General features: G+C 40.0%; 1 protein-coding gene across 1 annotated transcript in view; it reads left to right on the forward strand.

The window, feature by feature from the left end:
- Window positions 1-8,983: 8,983 nt before the first annotated feature.
- The window catches only part of FNDC3A (fibronectin type III domain containing 3A), a 116,200-nt gene continuing 102,684 nt past the window's right edge, over window positions 8,984-22,499 (forward strand). The window contains exon 1 of the mRNA XM_082001211.1: window positions 8,984-9,324. Coding sequence (XP_081857337.1) covers window positions 9,223-9,324 — 102 coding nt within the window. The 5' untranslated portion in view covers window positions 8,984-9,222. The remainder of the gene's footprint in view (window positions 9,325-22,499) is intronic.

Here is a 22,499-nt window from a genome sequence, read left to right on the forward strand (position 1 = left end):
TGTGTATCGTGTTTCTCAGGCTTCTTTGAGAATTGTGTTTAGCGGGTGTCTGCAACACCACTTGAGAGCTACAGTTGAAGTATTTCCATATTTATGGTAGAGGTTGTAGATTCTTTTTTTCTATTGGGAGGTTCAGTGCTTATTAAAACACTTTGCATATCTTAATTTTTAAATATTTTGATTTACAGTTTCTAGTGAATGTCAGACTTTGACTTTGTTGATTTACTTTACGAAACTGTACTTTTATTATAATTTTCCTGTATTGCCTATCTGCTACTTTAGTGTTATGAACAACGGCACTGAAGGGGATAGGCATTTCAGTTTCACTTTACTTAAAAGGAGATTGTCAACTTAATGAAATAGAAATGTTCCATGAAACACCTTTCTTCTAGCAAAAAATAACACTGTTCTGTTGGAAAATGTTTTATGAATTTCTCCAGGAAACAATTTTCTAAAACAGGAAGAGTACTTTATGAAGAACAAAGCACATCTTTTAAATAAATTGCATATTAATTGAAATAATTAGTTCAGAACTGAAAAAGAAAAGCCAGTATACCGAAATTGCCACATCTGAGACTGTGTGACTAGAAAATATGGTAAATGTATAGGGACAAAAATTTAAATAATTCTGCTCAATTCTGATTCTTAAAAACAAACACAAAACTCTTCAGCATGCTTCATAACTTTTAATAGCTCAGCTATTTCTACACCAGCTACATCACTGTATCTGAGGTTTTTCCAGTAGTGCATTTTTTCATGACTAACATCTGTTGCATATGCTTTGTTCCTCCCTCTTCACCTTAGGGATACATTTGTATATTGTACTTCTAGAATTTTCCTCGTTATAGCATATTTGTACCTCTTGGGCACTTGTATTTGTCCACTGATGACTTCGGAACTGGATGGCCGATTTGACAGATTGGAAGGAATCGCGATAGTAATTTTCGCAAGTCTTATATTGGCAGACAGGAGATCTCTTTTAAGGACTGTATGAAATAATAAAGAATAAATTTCTTTCACAGTAGGCACTAAAAAATTGACAAGGTGAGTACTTATAAATGCCTCAATCACAGGAAAAGTTTAAATAGTAGCTTGCATCTTGAAAAGAAAATTCACTCAGATATGAGGCTCTAATCTAAATAAAATAGGGCTTTATTACTTCAGCTCTTTGAAAGATATTTCTTTTTAAAATCCACCTTCTGTCTTGACATTGGAGAAGGCAAAATCAAAGCATTTTATGCATTAGGATTGGGCAATGGTTTTATGGTCTTTTTGGTTCTGTAAGTTCATTCCTTGGTCTGTGGCAAAACCTAGAAAATATTGTCTCATGTTCAGAGAAGCTTCTCCTTCTTACTGGAAGCTGTCTGGACCTGAGGATGAGCCTTGCCTGCGGTTCCTGGGAGAGCATAGCTGCAGGAGAACCTGGGTGAAGGAGGAATGCACACCTGCTCTGCTCTACCGAGCCCACTGGGAAAACACACCTTATGGCAACCTTGAATTGGCAGCTGTAATGTGATACAGGCTGAAGCATGTACGAAACTGCAGTACTGACAGGGAAATCGTGGAATAGCCCTTTTTTTGTCGCTTTTCATGTAATAGCAACATGCAGTTAGGAAACATTTAGGATTGATTTCATTAAGCCTGTTCCTTATGCTGCGCATTTCTGTGTTAGGCACTTTTGTCTTGTGCCCGCTTAAACTTCTGTCCTTTTGTTGTATAGAATCAAGGCTCTTGTGAACGGCCCTCTGTAATAATAAATCTGTTTGTTGGTCACCATATTTGACAGAATTAGGATGTGAAAGAGTATTAAGTTGCTGTAAGTATTGTGATAATAAGTAGGTAGGTAGAGAAGCAGCACTCTAAATCACAAAAACTGATGAAAAAGCAGCAATGCAAACTTCTCCTTCAGTAGGCACCAGTGATACCACTGTGGAGTGTGGCCTTATAAGACCTCCAGTTGTGGGAGAAAGAATTAATTGCATTTTGTATCAAACTTGATAACCAGAAGCAGTGAATCTCTAGGAAAGGTGTCCTCCTTGGGTTTTTGTTGTTGGTTTTTGTTTTTTTTTTACACAGCATTGTTATTAGCTATCACTACACTTACCATAGTAGTGCCTACTGCCCAACCAAAATGGAAAGTTTGTTTATGTTGTGTGCTTAATACTAAAGTGTAACTTCTTAATTCGTAATGATCCTCTAATTCAGCTTTCCTCCTTTTCTTAGGAGAAAGGCCAGAGGATAAAGTAATTCCATTATGGACAGTGCTATAGGTATGTCTTCCAAAGTTTGAACCTTAAGTCTATGAGTTTAAGTTTTGATTAGCACGGTCGTTGTTACTTTGAAATTCTAAATTAAGAATCTGACAGCTTTTAAGAGCTTGGGAGACAAACTACTGTCCTCTCTCTGGGTTCCAGTCTACTGAAAACCATTTAACTTTGGCATCATATGTCATATTTTGATTGACTAATACCTGGAATTCATAGAAGAATTCCACTCAGAAGGGGCATCTGGATATTGCTTTCTTCAGCCCTTTGTCAGGACCTTGAATGGTAAGGTTTTGACTTTCTACAGCAGTGGTCTCCAAACTTTTTTGATCGTACACCCCATCAGTAAAGATATTTTGAGCGTGCACCTCCAACATTTTTTAATTATATGTATATGCTACTCTACTAATACACTGTGTACACTATAAAGCATACACACAAAAAAAGGATGAGATAAAGATGAAAAACACTACTTGAAAATAGTTTTTTGTTTATCGATGACAAAAAATATTTTCATCCCATACCCCGAGGGATTGTCTTATGCATCCCACTTCGGAGACCACTGTTCTGCAGCACTGAGATTTTTGCAGCCTCTCAGGGCAACCTATGCCAGTGCTACACCACTCTCACAGAAAATGTCTTTCTTTCCCTTACCGCCAGACAGAATTTCCAGTCATGCAGCATGTGTTCATCAGTTTTTTACTTCTGCTGCATGCCTCCAAGAAGAGTTTGATTTAAGGCTCTCGACAAGCATCCTTCAGGTAGTGGGATCGAGCCAGTAGGTAACCCACTGGCTACTGTAGTGCTCTTAGCTTCTCTTTGCCTTTCATGGGCCTAAGCTCAGTAACAGCCTTTGTGGCATTTCTCTTATACTGAGGAGGAGGAGGTAGCTGGGAAGAGCAAAACTGGACATGGTATTCCAGATGACACCTTATAAATGCTGAGTAATGGGGAATAATTGCCCCAGCCCATCGGCTGTGCTTCTCTGCTAATACACCGCAGTATGCTGTTAGCCTTTGTTGCTACGAGGACGCATGCTGCTGACTCACATTGTTTTACCTTGGTGATCCAGCTGATTTAATGCTGATGGTTTTTTTTCAGAGACTGTCGTTAGGATCAGCTGCTAGTCTCTTGGAGATGGAATGCTGATCCTTTGCATGTGCAGAGGAAATGCACTGCCCAGTGATCTCAGCCTTGCAATACTCCTTAACCCTTAATGCGCAATTGACTGAGTAAAAAGCAGAGTTGTATATGTCTTTAGAATGTGAGTAATGCCACAGAAACATCAAAGGACCAAATCTGAAGGTATTTAAGAATTGAGTTAAAATTGTCATTACAGTTCAGGAAGGCAAAGTTGCCTTCCACTCATTCCATTGAGTGGAACTCAGTCTTTGAGTATTAACATCATTTAGCCTTTTGGCTTATCAGTGTAATCCATTCCTTAATGATTCCTCAGGCATAAGTCTGGAGTCTTTAAACAACATGTCCAGTAAAGTTAGATGCCTTCCCTTTGTTTCAGCTTTGATAGCCTTCAGAAAAACCTTTCAAAGTCTTTTCAAGTTTGTATGATAAGGAAAATGAATAGCAGTTCAGTTGGGAGTAGTGGGGAACAGGTAGTTTGCTACCTAAGTCTCATACAAAGCATTAACCTACTCAGTTTAAATCTCAGGAGACCTTGTACTTTTCTTGCATCCTAGGACAGACTCTATGCAGATTCTGAAGGACCAGTGCCAATTGAGTTAGCAATCATGAATTATTTTGAGTGTCTACTACTAGTTCAGTATATTCAGTAGCAAGACAAGAAATGAGATAGCAGTTGTTGCTGTGCATGAGTCAGTATACATTTCTGAATAACCATGCCTTTAATGCACCACCAGTAGAAAAGAACTTCTCAGCTGTTTCTTAGCTTAGCAACAGTGTATTACCTATCCATCTACTGTGTTGTCTTCCTTGTCTGGTTCCTTCTAGTATGTCCCCAAGAATGGTGTACGAGTTGGCCTTAAATAAATCCTTAAATTTATTCCATGTGTTATTTTACCCCTTCTGAAGGCTGCTGCATCCGTTAGTTTTCAGCGGTGCAGGAGATCTGACGATAGGCTAGTGAATTGTTTGTAGCGGCTCTGCAGGCTGAGCCTTAGCTGTTGTCCAAATGCAAGCTGCTTTTCTTGTGTCCCTTTCAAGACCTCACTAAATCCTGAGTATATTGGGAAACTAGATGGAGTTGGAAGACAGTATATAATCCTGAGCAGTTTTATGTGGAGTAAGGCTGAAATTATGGTATGCATATACTTTGCTTTCAGTATTTTCAATGTGAAGCAATATTTTCAAGAAGTTATAGTCACTTGTACTACTCTTTTGAACAGGTATCAATAATTTTAAGTCAGCAAATTGGAGACAAAGATTGTTTTGTTATTCCAGTGCAGATTGTAGTTATTTGTAGCCAGAGGCAGGGAAAATATCCTTGTTGCTAAGTGAGGTATACCTGCTGGTATAACTGATACAGCCTTTTCGGGAGCTTATGTTTGGCTGACCACTTCTATGATTCTGTCCTTTTCAGAATCAACCCTTCACAGGATTGTGTTCATTCTTTTTGTTTTAGAAAGAATAGCTTTACGTTTATGTATTAAAAGCTTTTGTTATGCCTAGTTTTTTAAGCTGTTCATGCTGTTTTAGCAGAGTAAAATAACCAGGTCTCTTACCACTGTCATGGTTTGTCATTTCCAGACTTCCTTCTGACTTCCTTTTTTTTTTTTTCTTTTTGTTTTTTTTTTCCCCTGAGAGCTGAGTTAAAAACATGTTCGATAATGAGAACCCAAGAACCGATACATTCCCTTCCAACTGGAAGCTCACATGCTCAACAACACCGTATTTACTGTTAATATTTAAAGGCTGTCTATCTTTTTGTTCTGTGTTTCTGTTGAAAAGAAATGTTGTGTAAAGCCAAAGAAGTTTAGGATTTTTTTCCCAGTTCTTTTATTAGTACCTTTGTCAGCAATAGCTGTCACCGGAAGATTCTCATCAAGTTAATTGGGTAAGCTTTTTTCCATCAGTCATACTTGTCTTTTAATTCTTTACAAATAACATCCAGTGTCAACTATGAACTTTTATTTGGTCTCAGATCACAGTTGGCTAACAGGCATAGATTGTCCCATTTGCCCTTTTATAATAAAGTATTTAATGCAAGACTTTGCGTTTTCTTCCAGGCCTCTCAGACTTTCCCAGGACTCAAGTTGTTTGCAAGTGTTTTTCAAAGATCTAGGTAGATCTTTTCTTCCGGAAGTCTTGAATGCAAACTATCTGGGTCTGCTGATTTTGAAAGCTCTGCCTGTGCCCATTTGATAGCCTTGCATCAAATGTGATACAGTGGCATTCATTTCCAAGATATGTTTATTAAGCATTTCTGCTTATTTCGATGCCAACCTTTTGTCCATTTTATCTAACTTCTCCTCCTGCCACACAGTACTTCTCTCTTTGCAAATTCCTATCTGTCTTTATTTGTCCTCATAGCTAAAAAGAAAAGGCACCTGCAAATGGTGGACATACCACGTCTTACTGTCTGACTGTATTATGCGCACTGACTCGTACAGATTGCTGCCTTTTGACTACTGATAGGGAAAAGGCTTTTGATGATACGTGTAGCATAGACCCATATTGGTGTGAAGTTCAAACCTTTAGTCTTCAAGACTAGTTCAGTGGCATTGCAGAGAAATCTAATATTGTATTGTCAAGAAAGCATTGATTTATTTTTTCCCTAGATTGATTACACAGTCTGACAGGTAGCACTTTTATTATTGTTGTAGAGGGTGTCAGGAATAACACTATACCTAGAATCTCCTGTCAGGGTTTATCGATGAACAGCACGCTTCATCTCCAGAATAAATGAAACACTTCGATCTAGACATGGAATTTAGCTGTGTCCTGGTTAAGGCACTGAAGGCTGTGTACCAAAGGTGGACTACCCACCTAAGCACTCGTGTGCCTGTGGAAACCTAAATTTTGTACAACTCAAATCATTAAACACCTGTGTGAGAGAATGAATGAACATGAGACCAAACGTTACATATGTCCAGAGCTGCTCCTGTCTTGGAAGGGCTGAACAAGTTGTCATGACAGCTGTAGCTCAGTCAGTTTGGGTTATGCTTAATTCTCACTGGTGTCCAATTTGATAGACATGTTTTGATTTATGCCTAATAACTGGTGATAGCACTGAGTGCATCGTAAGTTATTAATTCAGCCAAAAGTCATTGTGTGTGATAAAGGAGGTTACTGCTTGCTTAGGTAAGAGGCTAGTCATTAGGATGGTGGTTTGGGAATAATGAGCTGGATTCACCTTAAACCTGGGGAACTTCAGGCCAGCTTAGTCTGGGAGTGTGTTGTGTTATAGCTTGGAGTATTGAAATTGCCTTTCTGTCTGTGTCACTGTAGATAGGAGTGCAAAATATTTGGAGCTGTAAGATCAAGAGATGGCATGAGAGCAAGCCTGGTTGTAGCTATTGTCAGAGGTGGGATGCCTTGATTCTAACCTCTGCTTCCAGGCTGTGCATTCATTTTACATTAAACAGTCATTGGATAATATCCTGGGAAGCTTACTGTCAAACTTGCTAGCTTGAAAGATGATCCAAGTAACTTTCATCAGCCCTCTGCCACCTGCAGAAGTGGTGGGGACTGACTGTAGCCTGGAGGATTTTTTGATTAATGGGAAAACTTTTAAAGTAAGGTAGAAATATATAAAACTCTGTCCTCATTGCTTGGGAGACTAATTAGTCTGGCTAAGCAGGTATAAATGACTTGGCATAAGCGATGATGAATTCTTAAGTAATCACAGTTAGGTTTTAAAGCCTTTTAACCTACAGGGACTTTTTTTCCCCCCTAACTTTAATCTTCGCAGAGTATACCAGGAAAGTATTTGAAACCTCTAAAATAATTTCAGAAGGCTTTTTTTCCCCAGGTTCAGAGTTTTATAGTAGGACAACCTTCATTACGGGAATAGCGAAGTCATACTGTATATGTATAGCTGTACGAGAGGCTTATAGTGCTTTGTTAATGCATTTTCTAGGAAACATGAAGTCTTTGTTCTGTGTAAGTCGTCTTGTACTGATGCCACTGTATTACAGATTTCAACCCACAGCAGGTGTTACAACATCTACAACAAACAAGTAAAAGCAGTCAATCGGGTGGGATGGAGACAGTTTTAGAGAACATGTCTGAGTAGTAAGCTGTAAAAGCAGCTCTTTAAATTTGCCAAATATCATCTCTAGAACTTGGTACTGAAGTTGGTGTCATTAAGCTGGCATTGTCACTTCTTGAATTTTATCAGGTGTGTCTCCTTACAAGCAAGTTACATGCTATAACTGGTAAGCAGACAGTGTATCAGTGTTAGAAGTTCAGAAGTGTTTGTAGAGAGTTTCGTTAGCCAGAACTTTAAAAACCTGTGATATTACTGACTGTCAGGCTGTGTAACTTCAAAATTGTACCTAATGATTTTCACCAGGCTACTGTAAGTACTGGCTAAGAGGAGCAGTTCTGCTTTAGAAATGCTGTACAAGCTTACTCTCAGCTTAACAGGTTAAGTCTATATTTGATGTTAAGCACTATTTTCAGATGCAAAATGTGATTAACTTGTAGGAATTCTGAATGTGCCATTCACCTCTAGTGAATTCTTTCCATCTGTCTTTCTGTTTTGTTAAGAAATACCAGTTTCTCAATTCTTGTTGATCTAATTCTTTTTTATTTCAAAAGCTAAGTGTACTGGGTCTGGCTGGGATGGAGTTCACACCAGTACGCTAACTTAGTGGGCTTTTTTTTGTTTGTTTGTTTTAACAAGATGAAATACAATTTCAAAAGCAGCTTATTAGACTCACAGTACGTATTTCCAGCATGATAAAATGGTAATCTTCAACTTTTCAGGTCTTAATTCTTCCAGCCAGTCTTCGTATAGCACTAACATGCAAAATACCATAAAACACATTACTTACGACTTGTTAATGTAATTGAAAGGAACATACGGCTGAATCTTGTTTTCTGTTATGCTCTTACTTGACACTCATCGGAGTTGAAGTGGATCACTGCTTTCCATGGGCCTCTTGCCTGAGTGACTTTTTTGCTTGTCATCAGATTTCATGTAACTTTACAGTGTGTGCTAGCAAAGGCTTTTTTGTAGTATAGTTATGAGAATTATAATTTTGTGTGCAGGCATTACCTCTTCTCCCCTCCCCCAAGTTTTAGCTGCTGGTAAAGCTATTAAAGGGCCACTGGTTATCAAAATGACACAGCTTTAATTCTGGGTCTAATACATTTTAAAAGTAAAGAAATGTCAGATTGAGCAGAAGATTTTTTTTTTTTCTCTTATTCATTTGTGTTTCACTTGGACATTTCCTAGTACCTAGTTGTTCCAAAAATAAGTGTCTCACTTGTTATAATAGTAGAAAAAGTGGGTTGGTGATTTAAAAACCAAAAAAACCCACAAACAGCGTCACTGTTCATAGATCTCAGGTTTTTACCAGGTTCACGTAAACAAGAACACTATATATGTAAGTTCTAAGGCAGCTGTTTTTGTGGGGGGTTTTTTGTTGGTCACCCGTGTCTGCTCCCACCCCCCATAAGCATTTTGTCAGCAGCGCCAGTCAAACTTAGACAAAATCTTGGTTTATAATCAAAGTTAAAAGATTCAGGTTTGTTAGCTCCAAGGCTGTGATGTATCTTCTAATGTTCAGCCACTAGAGGGGGTCTAAACCTGCCCTCTGTATAAATGAGGCTTACACTAGCTGGCAAAACACATCTTCAAGTTTACATGTTGTTGGAATGTTGTGGAAACATACTTTCTAAGGGTGTCTAATTTAATCTTTTTTTTATTTTTAAAGTGAGACTGTTTAAGGGCAATTATTCAGAAATATTTATATAGATTAACCATTTGATTAACTCTTCTTTGCAGGTAATCTTGTGAATTAGTGTACCATCAATGATGGCAGAACATCCACCGTTATTGGATACTGCTTCGATTATAAGTAGTGAAATTCCTCTTCTAACTTCCCCTATTGTTAGTGGGGATGGAGCACAACAGGTAAGGAAGCCTCAATATCTTTTTTTCTTTCTTCTCCCAACAGCATCATTGACATATTGACACTAAAAGATAGTAAGCCTTCATCTTGAATATTTTTGTGCAGCTTTGGTCATGCATGTGCTTTGGAGATTGAGGTGAAGGTAGAACTGGTGCAGAGAAGAGCTTTGTATGAAGTAGAAAACTTGTCTTGTGAGAGAACATCTTCATAGAAAGATCCAACCAAACAGCTGCCAAGCTGTCTAGCCATGCTTGAGTCTTAGTTTGGAAGCTATATATTTACATTGCCATGTGACCTTGTTAAGGTTAATAAACTTTCCTGTATGGTAGGGCTTACTAGATCAGGCACAACAAGTGCTAACAGCTCTAAGGCCTCTAGACTGACACTTGCTGATAAGTGGGTATCTTGAATGTTGGGACTTGCTTTTGTATGTGAGTGTCTGCCTGGACACTTCAAATTATTATTTTTTTTTTTTTTTAGTCAAAACCAGTCAAGGTGATAGAAGAACTTTTGGTTATGGTTTCAGAACACTTGAGAAAGGTCAGCTCCAGTGAGGAGGAAGTGTTGGCAAAAACATATGCATTCTCCGTATCTTTAACCTAGGAAGAATCTTTTAACCCCCAGATAAGCAGAGTTTTGGAGCAGCTTCCAATGGGAGAGGAGGAGAGAAAAATTAAGTGGTTCGAAGTATCTGAATGGATTGAGAGATCACTATCTGTGATAGCAAGAGACTGAACTTGATCTAGGGAAGTCCCTTATGGTCTGCCATTCCCATGTTTGATCTTTATGCAGAATAAATTATTATTTATTATGAAGAGGAATTAATTCGTAGGGTAGAAACACAGACAAGAGCTCTACCATGACGCTACAGAATGGATTGCAACAGTTCATTAGATAAGGTTTGCGGTGCAGTGAGATCTTCACAATGGAGGAGAAACTTCAATACAGAGAAAGAGCTGATAAATCTTGTTTAATAAATGTATGGACAGCACATTCCAGAAAAAGGGAAAAAACAATATGCAAACTTGCTTTCTCTTCCAATTCTTCTTTCAAATACTGACTTTTAGAAGTAATAATTTGTACCATGCAAGAGAACTGTTATTGTTTCTTTACACGTTCTGCCTTTGAAAAGTTCAATTTTTAAAGCCTTGCAAACAAAACAGATTAAAGCATGCCTATGCAAAGTTTAACATGCCACCACCATTTCTTTTCTTCACCCAGTTGTGAATATTCTTCCTTTTTACTATTGTTGTTTAAAAATTCTTATAGGTGTATCACAGAACCTTTGAGGTTGGAAGGGACCTCTGGAGATGATGCAGTCCAGCTTTCCCCCCACTCAAAGCAAGGTCAACTAGAGCAGGTCACCCAGGACCATGTCCAGTTGGGTTTTGTGTGTCTCCAAGGATAAGGGACTCCGCAGCCTCTCTGGCAATCTGTTCCCCAACATCCAACCCACGCTCACAGTGAAATAATTTCTTACATTTTAAGTGGAATTTCTGTATTTTCATTTGTGCCCATGGCCTTTTGTCCTTTCACTAGGCACTGCTGAGAAGAGTGTGGCTCAGTTTTGTTTATTCCCCCCACCTTCAGGTATTCATGCACATTGATAATAAGATCTCCCCTGGTACATCTCTTCTCCAGGCTGAACAGCCCCAGCTCTCTCAGCCTCTCCTCACATGTCACATGCTCCAGTCCCTTCATCATCTTTGTGGCCCTTTGCTAGACTCTCTTCAGTATGTCCATGTCCTTCTTGTACTAGGGAGCCCAGGACTGGACCCCGAGCTCCAGATGTTTCACCAGTGCTGGGTAGGTGGAAGGATCACCTCCCTTCACCTGCTGGCAGTGCTCTTCCTAATGCAACCCAGGATGCTCTTGGCCTTATTTGACTCGAGGGTGCCTTGCTGACTCATATTGAACTTGTCCACCATTTCTTCTCTGAAAAGCTACTTTCCAGGCAGTCAGCCCCCAGTGTGTACTGGTGCATGGGGTTATTCTTCCTCAGGTACAGGACTTCACGTTTCCACGTGTTGAACTTCGTGAAATTCCTGCTGGCCCGTTTCCTGCTTGTCATGGTCCCTCTGGATGGCACTGTAGCCATTTAGTGCATCAGCCACTCCTCCCAACTTTGTATCACTTGCAAACTTGTTGATGGTGCACTCTGTCCTGTCATCCAAGTCTTTAAAGAAGATAGTAAACATTATCTGCTGCAGTACCAACCACTGAGGTAGATGACTAGTGAATGGCCGCCTGCTGCATTTTGCACTGCTGATCCACAACCCTTTGAGCCAATTTTCGGTCCACCTCAATGTCTATGTTCAGTCTGTACTTCATCAGTTTTTGTGTGAGGATGTTATGCGAGATGGTGTCAAAAACCTTGCTAAACTCAGGATAAACAGTATCTACTGCTCTTCCCTCATTCACCAAGCTAGTAATTTCGTAGTAGAAGGCAATCCAGGTTTGTCAGACATGATTTCCCCTTTGTGAATCCACGCTGGCTACTCCCAATCACAGTTCTATCTTTAATGTGTTTGGAAATGTCTTCTAGGAACATCTGCTCGCTCCTCTTCCCAGACCTGAAGGTGATGTTGACCAGCTTGTAACTCTCTGGATCCTCCTCCTTGCCCTTTTTTTGAAGATTGCAGTGACATTTGCTTTCTTCCAGTCCTTGGGAACCTCCCCTAATCTCCATGACCTTTCAAAGATAATTGAGACTGAGTTACTTGTTCTCTCTTCCCCACAAATAAGACTATCAAGCTTCTGCTGTCAAGCTTACACTGTAATGATGCAAAATTTTTAGTCAGATATGAGCTTAAATGTTCTTTTGGGGATACTTTTTCATTAAAATATTGTCTCTCTTTCACCTGCCAAGCATGATTAAAACTGGAAAACAAGCCAAGAATTTCTTCAAAGAAATTCATTTGTGAGTGTTTCTGTTAATCTTCTTAAGGCAAAAACATCATATATACTGCTGGTGTCCTTATTTATTAAAAAAAAAAGCTGCTCATTTAGAATATTGTCTAAAGTGGAACTGATAGTGGTAGTATTTATTTTAAAAAAGAAGAAGAATCTTCAGAAAGCATTGGGCAGATTCTCAGTCATCCATAAAGTCAGTCAGTTTCTTTCTTCATTTCATGGTAACTAGCAGTTATACCACAATGTTATCTACTACTTCTGTCTTCCGCAATGTCTAGTGAAAGTTGCAACTTTTGTTTTGCTGTCCTTCCTTCACTTTTGATACAAGATTCGTGAAGAATCTGCAAATGCATTTGTTCAGTGGCAGGAAACTTTACTGAAAACCATTTTTGCATCTGGTGATTTAAAAGCCATCACGAAGTCGAAAATACTTTGTATATCTGAAATATGGGAAATCCAGAATTGCAGGTACTGCTTACTTTGTCAAGGTTGCCCAATTAAGACTTAGGCCAGGCAGACCCTTATTTATTTATAAGGGTCTTAAAATTATTTGTTTTTTTTTTTTTATATGGTACACTAATGAAAGTGTTACATAGTTTCAAAAGAAGTGTGATGTATTCAAGTACAACACATTGTAATTCTGAGCCTTTTTCATATTTTTTGAAAAATATTTTAACCAGAATATTACTTCATTTTATTCCTTCATGTATTCCTTTTTTTCTGTTGTAACTTTGAAGCTACAAGAAGTGTGAAGACTTTTGCCTTCATAATGGAGTTGCTCATTTTTCTGAAAGTCTCCTATTTGCGTAGATACAGTACACATGTTCTCTAGGGCTTACTTCCTTAAAATACAAAAACTACTTCTCCAGTTTTTCTTGTAACAGCATCATGGTGTTGGATTGCGTAATCTATAATATCATCTGTAGTGCTGACAGAACTTAATTGTGTTCCTGCAGTCAAAATTCAGAGCTGTTTTGTCTATGTAAATAAATGCATGTGTTCTTCCTGGGGGCTCTCACAAGTCAAATGAAGCACGTGATTGAGAAAAGCCAACATGGATTCACAAAGGGCAAATCATACTTCACAAACCTGATCACTTTCTATGACAAAGTAACCTTCTTGGTCGATGTGGGGCGAGCAGTGAACATTGTCTACCTGGATTTCTCCAAGGTTTTTGATACAGTTTCCCACAACCTCCTCCTAGAGAAACTGCTTCATTATGGTCCAGACAAGTGGTCTGTGCGGTGGATGGTGGAACTGGCTGCCAGGCTGCACCCAGACGGTGGTGGTAAATAGTTCCTTTTCAAACTGGCAACCTGTCACAAGTGGGGTCCCCCAGGGATTGATATTGGGCCCAATGGTGTTTAATATCTTCGTAAGTGATCTGGATGCTGGGATAAAGTTTGATGATACCAAACTGAGTGGGGAAGCGGACACTTCAGAAGGGAGAGCCACTTTGTAGGACAACCTAGATAGGGTGAAAGAGTGGGCTAAGAAGAACCTTATGAAGTTCAGCAAGGACAAGTGTAAGGTCTTCATCTGGGAAAACATAACCCAGAAGTGCAGCACAAGCTGGGATCTACCCAGCTGGGGAGCAGTTCTGTGGAAAGGCACCTGGGGGTCCTGGTGGACAACAAATTCGATCTGAGTGAACAGTCTGCTGCTGCGGCAAGGAAGGCCATCAGGATGCTGGGTTGCATCAACAAGAGCATCACCAGCAGAGATAAAGAAGTCATTATCCCACTCTACTCAGCACTTGTCAGGCCACACCCAGAATACTGTGTTTAGTTTTGGTCCCTGCTATGCAAAAAAGGTGTGGACAGGCTGGAGAGGGTCCAGAGAAGGGCTATAAAGATGACCAAAGGACTGGGAAGCCTGCCATATGAGGAAAGGTTGAGAGAACTGGGTTTGTTCAGCCTTGAAAAAAGAAGGCTTAGGGGAGACCTTATCACCATGTTAGGGGTGGCTACAAGGAAGATGGAGACTCCCTTTTTACAAAGAGTCACATGGACAAGATGAAGGGTAATGGGTACAAATGACTCCTGGGGAGATGCCAATTGGACACAAGAGGAAAATTTTTCACAATGAAAAGAATCAGTGTCGTGGCCTGAAAGGAGCCGTTTAGGACGACCACCCTCCCCTTGGGACCAATGATCAGCTTCGTGATCCCCCTGGACTGAATTAAGGTGAAATGACACCAGCCAACCAATTTAACAATTTAATAGTAAACTAAACAATCTAACTAGACCAACAAGTCCTGTGAACCATGTCTTTCACAGTTTGATAAAGAGACGAGGAGAGAGACAGACAGAGACGAAGAAGATATCACACCCGTGGATCCAGCAGCGTCCCGTTGGTCCTCTTGATTCTTGTTGTTCTTTGGTGGTGGGGATTCCCCTCTCAGTCACTGTGGGCACCGCCTTTTATACTTTTTAGTCCAGCCTTTTTCACTCCAGTTGCCCAAGGAAATGGCACGTTCTTAGTGCCCACGTGGCATGTTCTTCTCGCATGCTTGGGGGGAGTCGTTGCTTGTCCGGTGCCCTCGTTAAGTCCCGTACTTAAGGCTCCATTCTGGTTTCGGTTCTTATCATTGTTCCCCGGGCTGAGCCATTTGTGCAGCTTCTCCCAAATCATCTCCGCATGGATAAGGATCTGTCAAGGTGAGACGAAGCTGCGTCGATTCATAACTCCCTGCATCTTGCCTTTGTGTTCCGAAACCGGTCTAGTCCAGGTGATAATTTACCACTATGCCTGCGCTGTAGCTCTGCACTGCAGGCCTCTGCACCAAGAAACGTTTAAGACATAGTCCGTGCGTCGGTCCGCCACAATCAGCCATTGCAATAATTTCCCCATGGAAGTGGTGGATTCCCCAACACTGGACACTTTGAAAATTCAGCTGGACAGGGTGCTGGGCCATCTTGACGAGACCGTGCTTTTGCCAAGAAAGCTTGGACCAGATGATCCTTGAGGTCCCTTCCAACCTGCTACAATTCTTCATAGTGTGTAGGTTGAACTGTAGCTATTCTAATTAGTTTTAGTCAGTCCTGGCTGAAAAAGGTGTTGAAAATCTAATAGAAAATTCTTTATTTAAATATTTTGTTTATATTTTGATACTTCATACATTAGACTAGTTAACCGTACACTAGACCTTGAAAGTTTTTGTTCAATTGTGAAACATCTGAAAGTTTTTTTTTTTAATCAATTCTGCCCTCCTTGCATCTTACCAGAATTAACTATTATAATTATTGTGATTTAAGTTGTGTATACTGCATAACTGAGTTACTGAATGGATATAGACCATCCAGTACTTTTCTAGAACAGTTTGTATCTTCAACATGATCTGTTTCAAATACCTGAAGTTCTGCTAGCAGTTTAAATGTGAAATAGCAGTACAAATATTTGAACATGTTAAGATGAAAGGTCATATGCTTCAAATAGTGGAAGTGTCTGATAGGTTAAAGCAGTAACTTTCCACCATGTTTTAAAACAAAACAATCCACAAAGTTAGAGGAATGTGCATGTTCAGGCAGAAAACATGGGTTGCTTAAACTGTGTGGATGTTCATGTGCTACTCAGTGCTGCCGTGGGAGACTGCTTCGTTCTGTGTCCCACAGAACAAGGGACTACTGTTAGTTTTGTAGGACCAAACTGGGGAACAGGAAAGACCAAGCTTGTTAGCTCCTCACTCTCTATTAAGCACAGAAGTACTGCTTTTGCACTTTCTCATCACTGTGTTCAATGCAAGTGGGTAATGTACTCCTTATGTCTTGGTGATGAGTAAGGTTGTGGATGAATTAGGGAGAAGATCCATAGGAGTTGATAGAAACCAAGTGACACAGAGAAAACATGGTACGAGGACAGAAGTGCCTGAGGGTTTTTCATGTGAGAGTAACTACTGCAGTGAGGCTTTACTGGTTATTGCTGAGGCTGGACAGGAAGGATGTGCTTGATTACATGAGTCCTGATTTGGCAGGGGGGAGGTAAATCCATGATTGAGAGGAAAATGAGGAGGCAAGAGTTCAAGCTGCTTTCTTTAACAGACTCTTTGTTTTCCTGATATTAGACTGATGTTAAATTGTTTTGGAAACTTTCTACAGCACCCAGTGCTATTCCAAGACAGATCAGTAAATTGCTGACACAAGTTTGCAGCAACCCTGGAGTCCTGGACCCTTTCTGCACCTTCCCCCTAAAGCTAACAGTTGCCAAGTGAGACATCCCCATATAACCTTGGGATCCTTTATTACCAAAAGGGTAGATAACACTCTCAAAGTAGCCCAATACCTGTTAACTATTTCCTTCTCTTTGGGGGATGGGACACAGTGTTTGACCTTCACCTGTCAGCTTTATTTCTCAGTAATATATAGTGATAAAGTAATAATTAAGGCTTGGCAAGTTGGTTACTTATCCTCCAAACTTTATTCAGACATTTAGATGTTTAGTGGGATTTCCAAAAATCCCACTGTGTGTGTATATATGTAGTATGTGTCTGCATGTATGTATGTAATATGTTGTGTGTGTATATCTATCTACTGTGTGTGAGTTTAAGTGCAAATTCTTTGAATTGAAATAGATATTCAACATCAAATCTACAAGTTAGTATTTCTAAACCCAATTTATTCTTTAAATATTAAAACTTCTGATCTTAAAGTTGTTATTAACCTGTTATAATAGAAGGAAGTCTTCAGTCTGCAGAGTAATAGATGGCTATAAAAACAAATTAAATAATTTAATCCCTCTGCTTTACAGAGGGATCTGGACAGGCTGGATCGATGGGCCGAGGCCAACTGTATGAGGTTCATCAAGGCCAAATGCTGGGTCCTGCACCTGAGTCACAACAACCCCATGCAACGCCGCAGGCTTGGGGAAGAGTGGCTAGAAGGCTGCCCAGCAGAAAAGAACCTGGGGGTGCTGGTTGACAGCGAGCTGAACATGAGCCAGCAGTGTGCCCAGGTGGCCAAGAAGGCCAACAGCATCCTGGCCTGTATCGGAAATAGTGTGGCCAGCAGGACTAGGGAAGTGATCATGTTCCTGTACTAGGCACTGGTGAGGCCGCACCTCAAATCCTGTGTTCAGTTTTGGGCCCTTCACTGGAAGAAAGACATTGAGGTGCTGCAGCACATCCAAAGAAGGGCAACAAAGCTGGTGAAGGGTCTAGAGCACAAGTCTTATGAGGAGGGGCTGAAGGAACTGGCATTGTTTACACTGGAGAAATGGAGTCTTGGGGGAGACCTTATCGCACTCTACAATTACATGAAAGGGGGTTGTGGTGAGGTGGGTGTTGGTCTGTTCTCCCAAGTAACTAGTGATAGAACCAGAGGAAATGGCCTCAAGTTGCTCCAGGGGAGGTTTAGATTGGACGTTAGGAAAAATTTCTTTACTGAGAGAGTGGTCAAATGTTGGAACAGGCTGCCCAGGGAAGTGGTTGAGTCACCATCTCTGGAGGTATTTAGAAGACATGTAGGTGTGCTTAGGGACATGGTCTAGTGGTGGACTTGGCAGTGTTAGGTTAACGGTTGGGCTTGATGATCTTAAAGGTCTTTTCCAACCTAAATGAATCTATGATTCTATAATTCTGGTCCCTTGTTTTGACTTTCAGATTGTTTATATACATGGAGTCACAGCAGAAATATAATGGTGAAGATGTAAACTAGTTTACTAAATGCTTTCCCTCAGTTTTAATTCTGACATTTCTGCTTCTCAAAAGCATATGGTACATTATTAAGTTCCAGCCTGATTTGTTTTTGCCTTGCTGCTGAAAATCAAGCCTAGAACTGCATATGTTTCATGATCTTTTCCTCTACAAGAAAAAAAAAAAACCACAGTGTTAAAAGTTGTTTAACAACATATACTGTTATAACTGTTCTCGCTGCTTTCCATGTTGTGCTGTTTTCTTTTCCTTTATCTGTGTTTTGATTTCATAGAGTACAGAGTATAAGCATGGCTGCTTCTCTTTTTTTTTTTTTTTGGTGGTGTTTTTTTGGTTTTGTACTTCCACTTTGGCTCTATTGAATTAGTAGATATTTCTAACTTTTCCTTTCAGAGAGCACTAAAGTTTGTTTTAGTTGACAATTATTCTTCCATCCTTCAGTGACGTTATAGCATTGAAGCGCACCAGAACTGTGTTTACTGGAACCATTGGAACTCTTCTGCATGTAATACTGCAGCGCCAGCTTATGGAAGCTGATTATCAAGCTGTATTTTTTCCAGGATTGATTAGTACCTTTGTGTAGCAACCATCACTGGAAAATACATAATCAGACTTGTATGGGACATTTCCATATACAAAAAATCTTTTCCATAGAATTTTTTAACTGGGCCCTCATAAGACTTGTGGTCTAGACCCTTCACCAGCTTTGTTGCCCTTCTTTGGGTGTGCTGCAGCACCTCAATGTCTGTCTTCCAGTGAAGGGCCCAAAAACAACGCCACCAAAAAAAAAAGCTATGAGAATGTGAGTTGTGATGACTTGAGGTTATTGGATCCTTTCTGTATCTGAGTTAATCATATTTCTTGGTCAGGAAGAATAAAGTTTTGTCTTATTTAAGTGTAAATTTTTTTTTTGCCTTTGACATCAGAATTTTCTTTTATATATTTAAACTGTATCTCTGATTGTAGATTCATTGAAAACTTGCTTTACATTTCCTAGAAGAAGCTGTCATCCCCAGGAGAAAGTGAGGGTTCAAAATTCTTTGGTGTATGGTTATGTATGAATACTATGCTGCTTTTGGTTAGCAGAAAGCAGCATCAGATTTATTGCACAACTTGCACTAGCATCCAGATGTGTTTATGTTAATATTTGCTGTCTGAAAATAAATGTAGAAACAAGAGTGAAGGCTGTGTAGTTCGTAGCCTTTCCTACTTGTATTCAGTATGAAAATTCATGGAATGAAGTATCCTCATAAAACTTCTCTGAGTAATCTTCCTCTTTCTCTCTAAAATGTCTGTTTTCATTTGCGTGATATGAATCCTTGGTTAATTTTGGTCTCTGATACAGTAGATTCCTCCCAAGATACTTGAGGCAAGATTTCCCCTGTGGAATGAATCTTTTCAGAAACTGACATTTGGGAGAATTGGATGACATGTGAAAATCAGATTTAAAGTCAGTTAGTCACTGTAGGTTGCTGCTATAGTCAATGGGGAGAAATAAGCGTGTCTGGAAGATGATATCTTTTATATTTTAGGAAGGTGACTAAAGATCTGTATGGAGGGGTTTCTTATGAGGTGAGGATGTGCAAGTTGCCTGGAGCTATAAGCATTGAAGTAGTCCGGTTCCTCTCTGCAGTCTGCAGGTGGACCCAATTCCTGAGTCTGCGTGCTCCTCTGTCAGTAAGGTTTGGAAGGGTACAGTTATGTCCAAGCAGTGTCCTGGACTCAAGCACATTCTTTCGTCCCCTTCTCTCCCTTTCTCTGTGCCGTGGGACACTTAATGCTAAGTAAGCCAGCACCTGAATGCCAGAGTCCAAGACCTATGAAGTCACCATTATTGCTTACATATACAGAAGACATCTGTTGTGATCGCTCTGTAAGTTGTGACAAAAATGTAACTGCTTTGCAAAATCATATTTTTAACTACAGAAACTCCACTCTATGTGTGAGAACTACAGACTTTGTGAATGAGTAATCTGAAGTACATCCCCTGCTAGCTGAATCCTGTTTTTTCCCTAGCAAGTATTTCTTTACTGAGAGGATAGTTAAACACTGGAACGGGCTTTCTAGAGAGGTGGTCGATGCCCCAAGCCTGTCAGTGTTTAAGAGGCATTTGGACAGTGCCCTTAACATGCTTTAACTTTTGGTCAGGCAGTTGGACTAGACAATCGCTGTAGATCCCTTCCAACTGAAATAGTCTGTTCTATTCCGTGGTGATTGAGACGTTTATCTATTTATAACTGGGCAAAGTCCCTCTAACCCTCTGCGTATTACAGAATTGTACACTTTATGGAGTGGCCAGAATGCCATTTTCCAGCAAGAGATGGACTCAGGTTTACACACCATAGCAAAAATGGCCCTTGGCTCTATTTTTTTTCCCTTTCTTTGAAGTAGAGGAGAAAATACATGGGAAGGGATTGGGGTTGTAGATATTTCTCCCACCAAGCGCTTGGTTCACTGACTGAGCCTTGCCAACCTGATCAAATTGGGGATGTAGCCTTTAATTTCTCTTCCAGCTCAGGCTCATGTTGTCACACAGTGTTGTGGTATACAGTGATACCCGGATTTGCACAAAGCTGGATGTATAGGGAACTTTGTCAGTGGGGAGAAAAGGCTACTTTAGAAGTGCTATTGAAACTCCTAGCATTCTAATTTTTTTAAAATGAAATGTTATTTTGAATAACTAGAGAATACCGTTCTTAAGGCAATTCCTTTTGTGCACTATTTAAGGCAGAAATGTTAAAGGCACATCCATCAGTCTTAAACATTATGGGCTTTTAACTTGCTGTATTGCCAAATGGGAATCTGAACTGTCAGAAGAAATGTTGGGAAATATAAAATTCTCGTCAACGGCTTACATGTTTCTTAAATCTTCTAAACTCTTCAGAAATCAAATGTCCAAATTCCGTTTCAGCTTGCTTATTTATAGTTTTCTCTCTGCAATTGTTACAATTGCATTGCAGGAAGGAGATTGTTTTTAAGGGATATTTATTACAAATTTTGGTTTGAGTTGTTGTTCAGCAGAGTTCTTTAAAAAAGGAGAACGTGGTACCTTTTTTTCCCACCTATCACTTCAGCCCTTGAATCAACTAAATTACAGAATATTGCACAGCCAGAGTGAGCTCCGCTGCTGTATGTTTGAAGATCTCCACCAGTAACTTGCTGTTCCTGGCACTTAACTGGTTGTAGGGAAGAGAAATGGAGTGTCTATCCTGCTTGCTGGGTCCTCTTTCTGTATTTCAGAAGGGTGAAGGAAGTCAGGACAAAGGCTGAAAGGGCTCTGCCTCAGCCTACAGAGAGAGAATCAATTATAGCTTTATGACCTTTCTGAAATAATGTATTCAGCTGTTAGGCCAAAGGTTGATCATGACTGCTTTATAATGTTGGATATTGTTTCTCAGTGAATGCCTAAGTGGTTGCACACAATTTCAGACATGTTCAGATATTACTGACAAAGAAATTCTTTTACGTAAAGTGCCATTGACTTGCGTCATCATTAGCAAATCCATTAACTGTCCACCTCACTTTGTCCATCTTGGCTAGCTTTCATAATGTTTGTAAGATACTTTTTTTATTTATCACTAAATATTATATGGAAGGAAAATACTAGCAAAACTCTAACGATGGCACACCTGCTCACCATGTTTCAAATGTACCTCAAATACTGTTATTCAGTTTTGGGCCCCTCACTACAAGAAAGACATTGAGTTGCTGGAGCGTGTCCAGAGGTGGGCAACAAAGCTGGTGAGGGGTCTAGAGCACAAGTCTTAAGAGGAGGGGCTGAGAGAACTGAGATTGTTTAGTCTGGAGAAGAGGAAGCTGAGGGGAGACCTTATCGCTCTCTACAACTACCTGAGAGGGGGTTGTGGCAAGGTGGATGTTGGTCTGTTCTCCCAAGTAACTAGTGATAGAACCAGAGGAAATAGCCTCAAGTTGCGCCAGGGGAGGTTTAGACTAGACATTAGGAAGAATTTCTTTACTGAGAGAGTGGTCAAGCATTGGAACAGGCTGCCAAGGGAGGTTGTGGAGTCACCATTGCTGGAAGTGTTCAATAAAACGCGTAGACGTGGCACTTTGGGACATGGTTTAGTGGGCATGATGGTGTTGGGTTGATGGTTGGACTTGATAATCTTAAAGGTCTTTTCCAACCTTAATGATTCTGTGATTCTGTGAAATGTGTCCTAAGCAGCAAACTACTTCTTCCTCTCTTCTCAGCATTAAGATCTTCACAACAGATTCAGAGAGACTGCAAGTAGGCAGTCTTCAGAAGTTTTGTTGTTATTGTTGTTGTTTTGCCTAGGGAAACACCAAATAATACCTATTTGACAGAGTACTTTGTGGCAACTGCTGGTGTAGCCCACAGTCAAAGCGTGGGAAATGCGAAGTACATAAGTTGACATACAGCTGAAAAGTGTCTTCAATATTGATTATTTTTTGGGTTTTTTAAATTTGGAAGTTTACTCCCTGATTGTTTTGGACTGTTGAAAATATGCAAATTGATCAGGGAAAGTGGCTACTGAGGAAACTAACCCCTGCAAATCATTAGCTGAAAGCTTAGCCCTTGCTACTGCTTTGCTGTGCAGTATGAGCTCTGTCCCTCATCCAGTTTTTTGTAGCCTT

Source organism: Phaethon aethereus (genome assembly GCF_964289735.1).
Source record: "Phaethon aethereus genome assembly, chromosome: 1".
Classification (NCBI taxonomy): Eukaryota; Metazoa; Chordata; class Aves; order Phaethontiformes; family Phaethontidae; genus Phaethon; species Phaethon aethereus.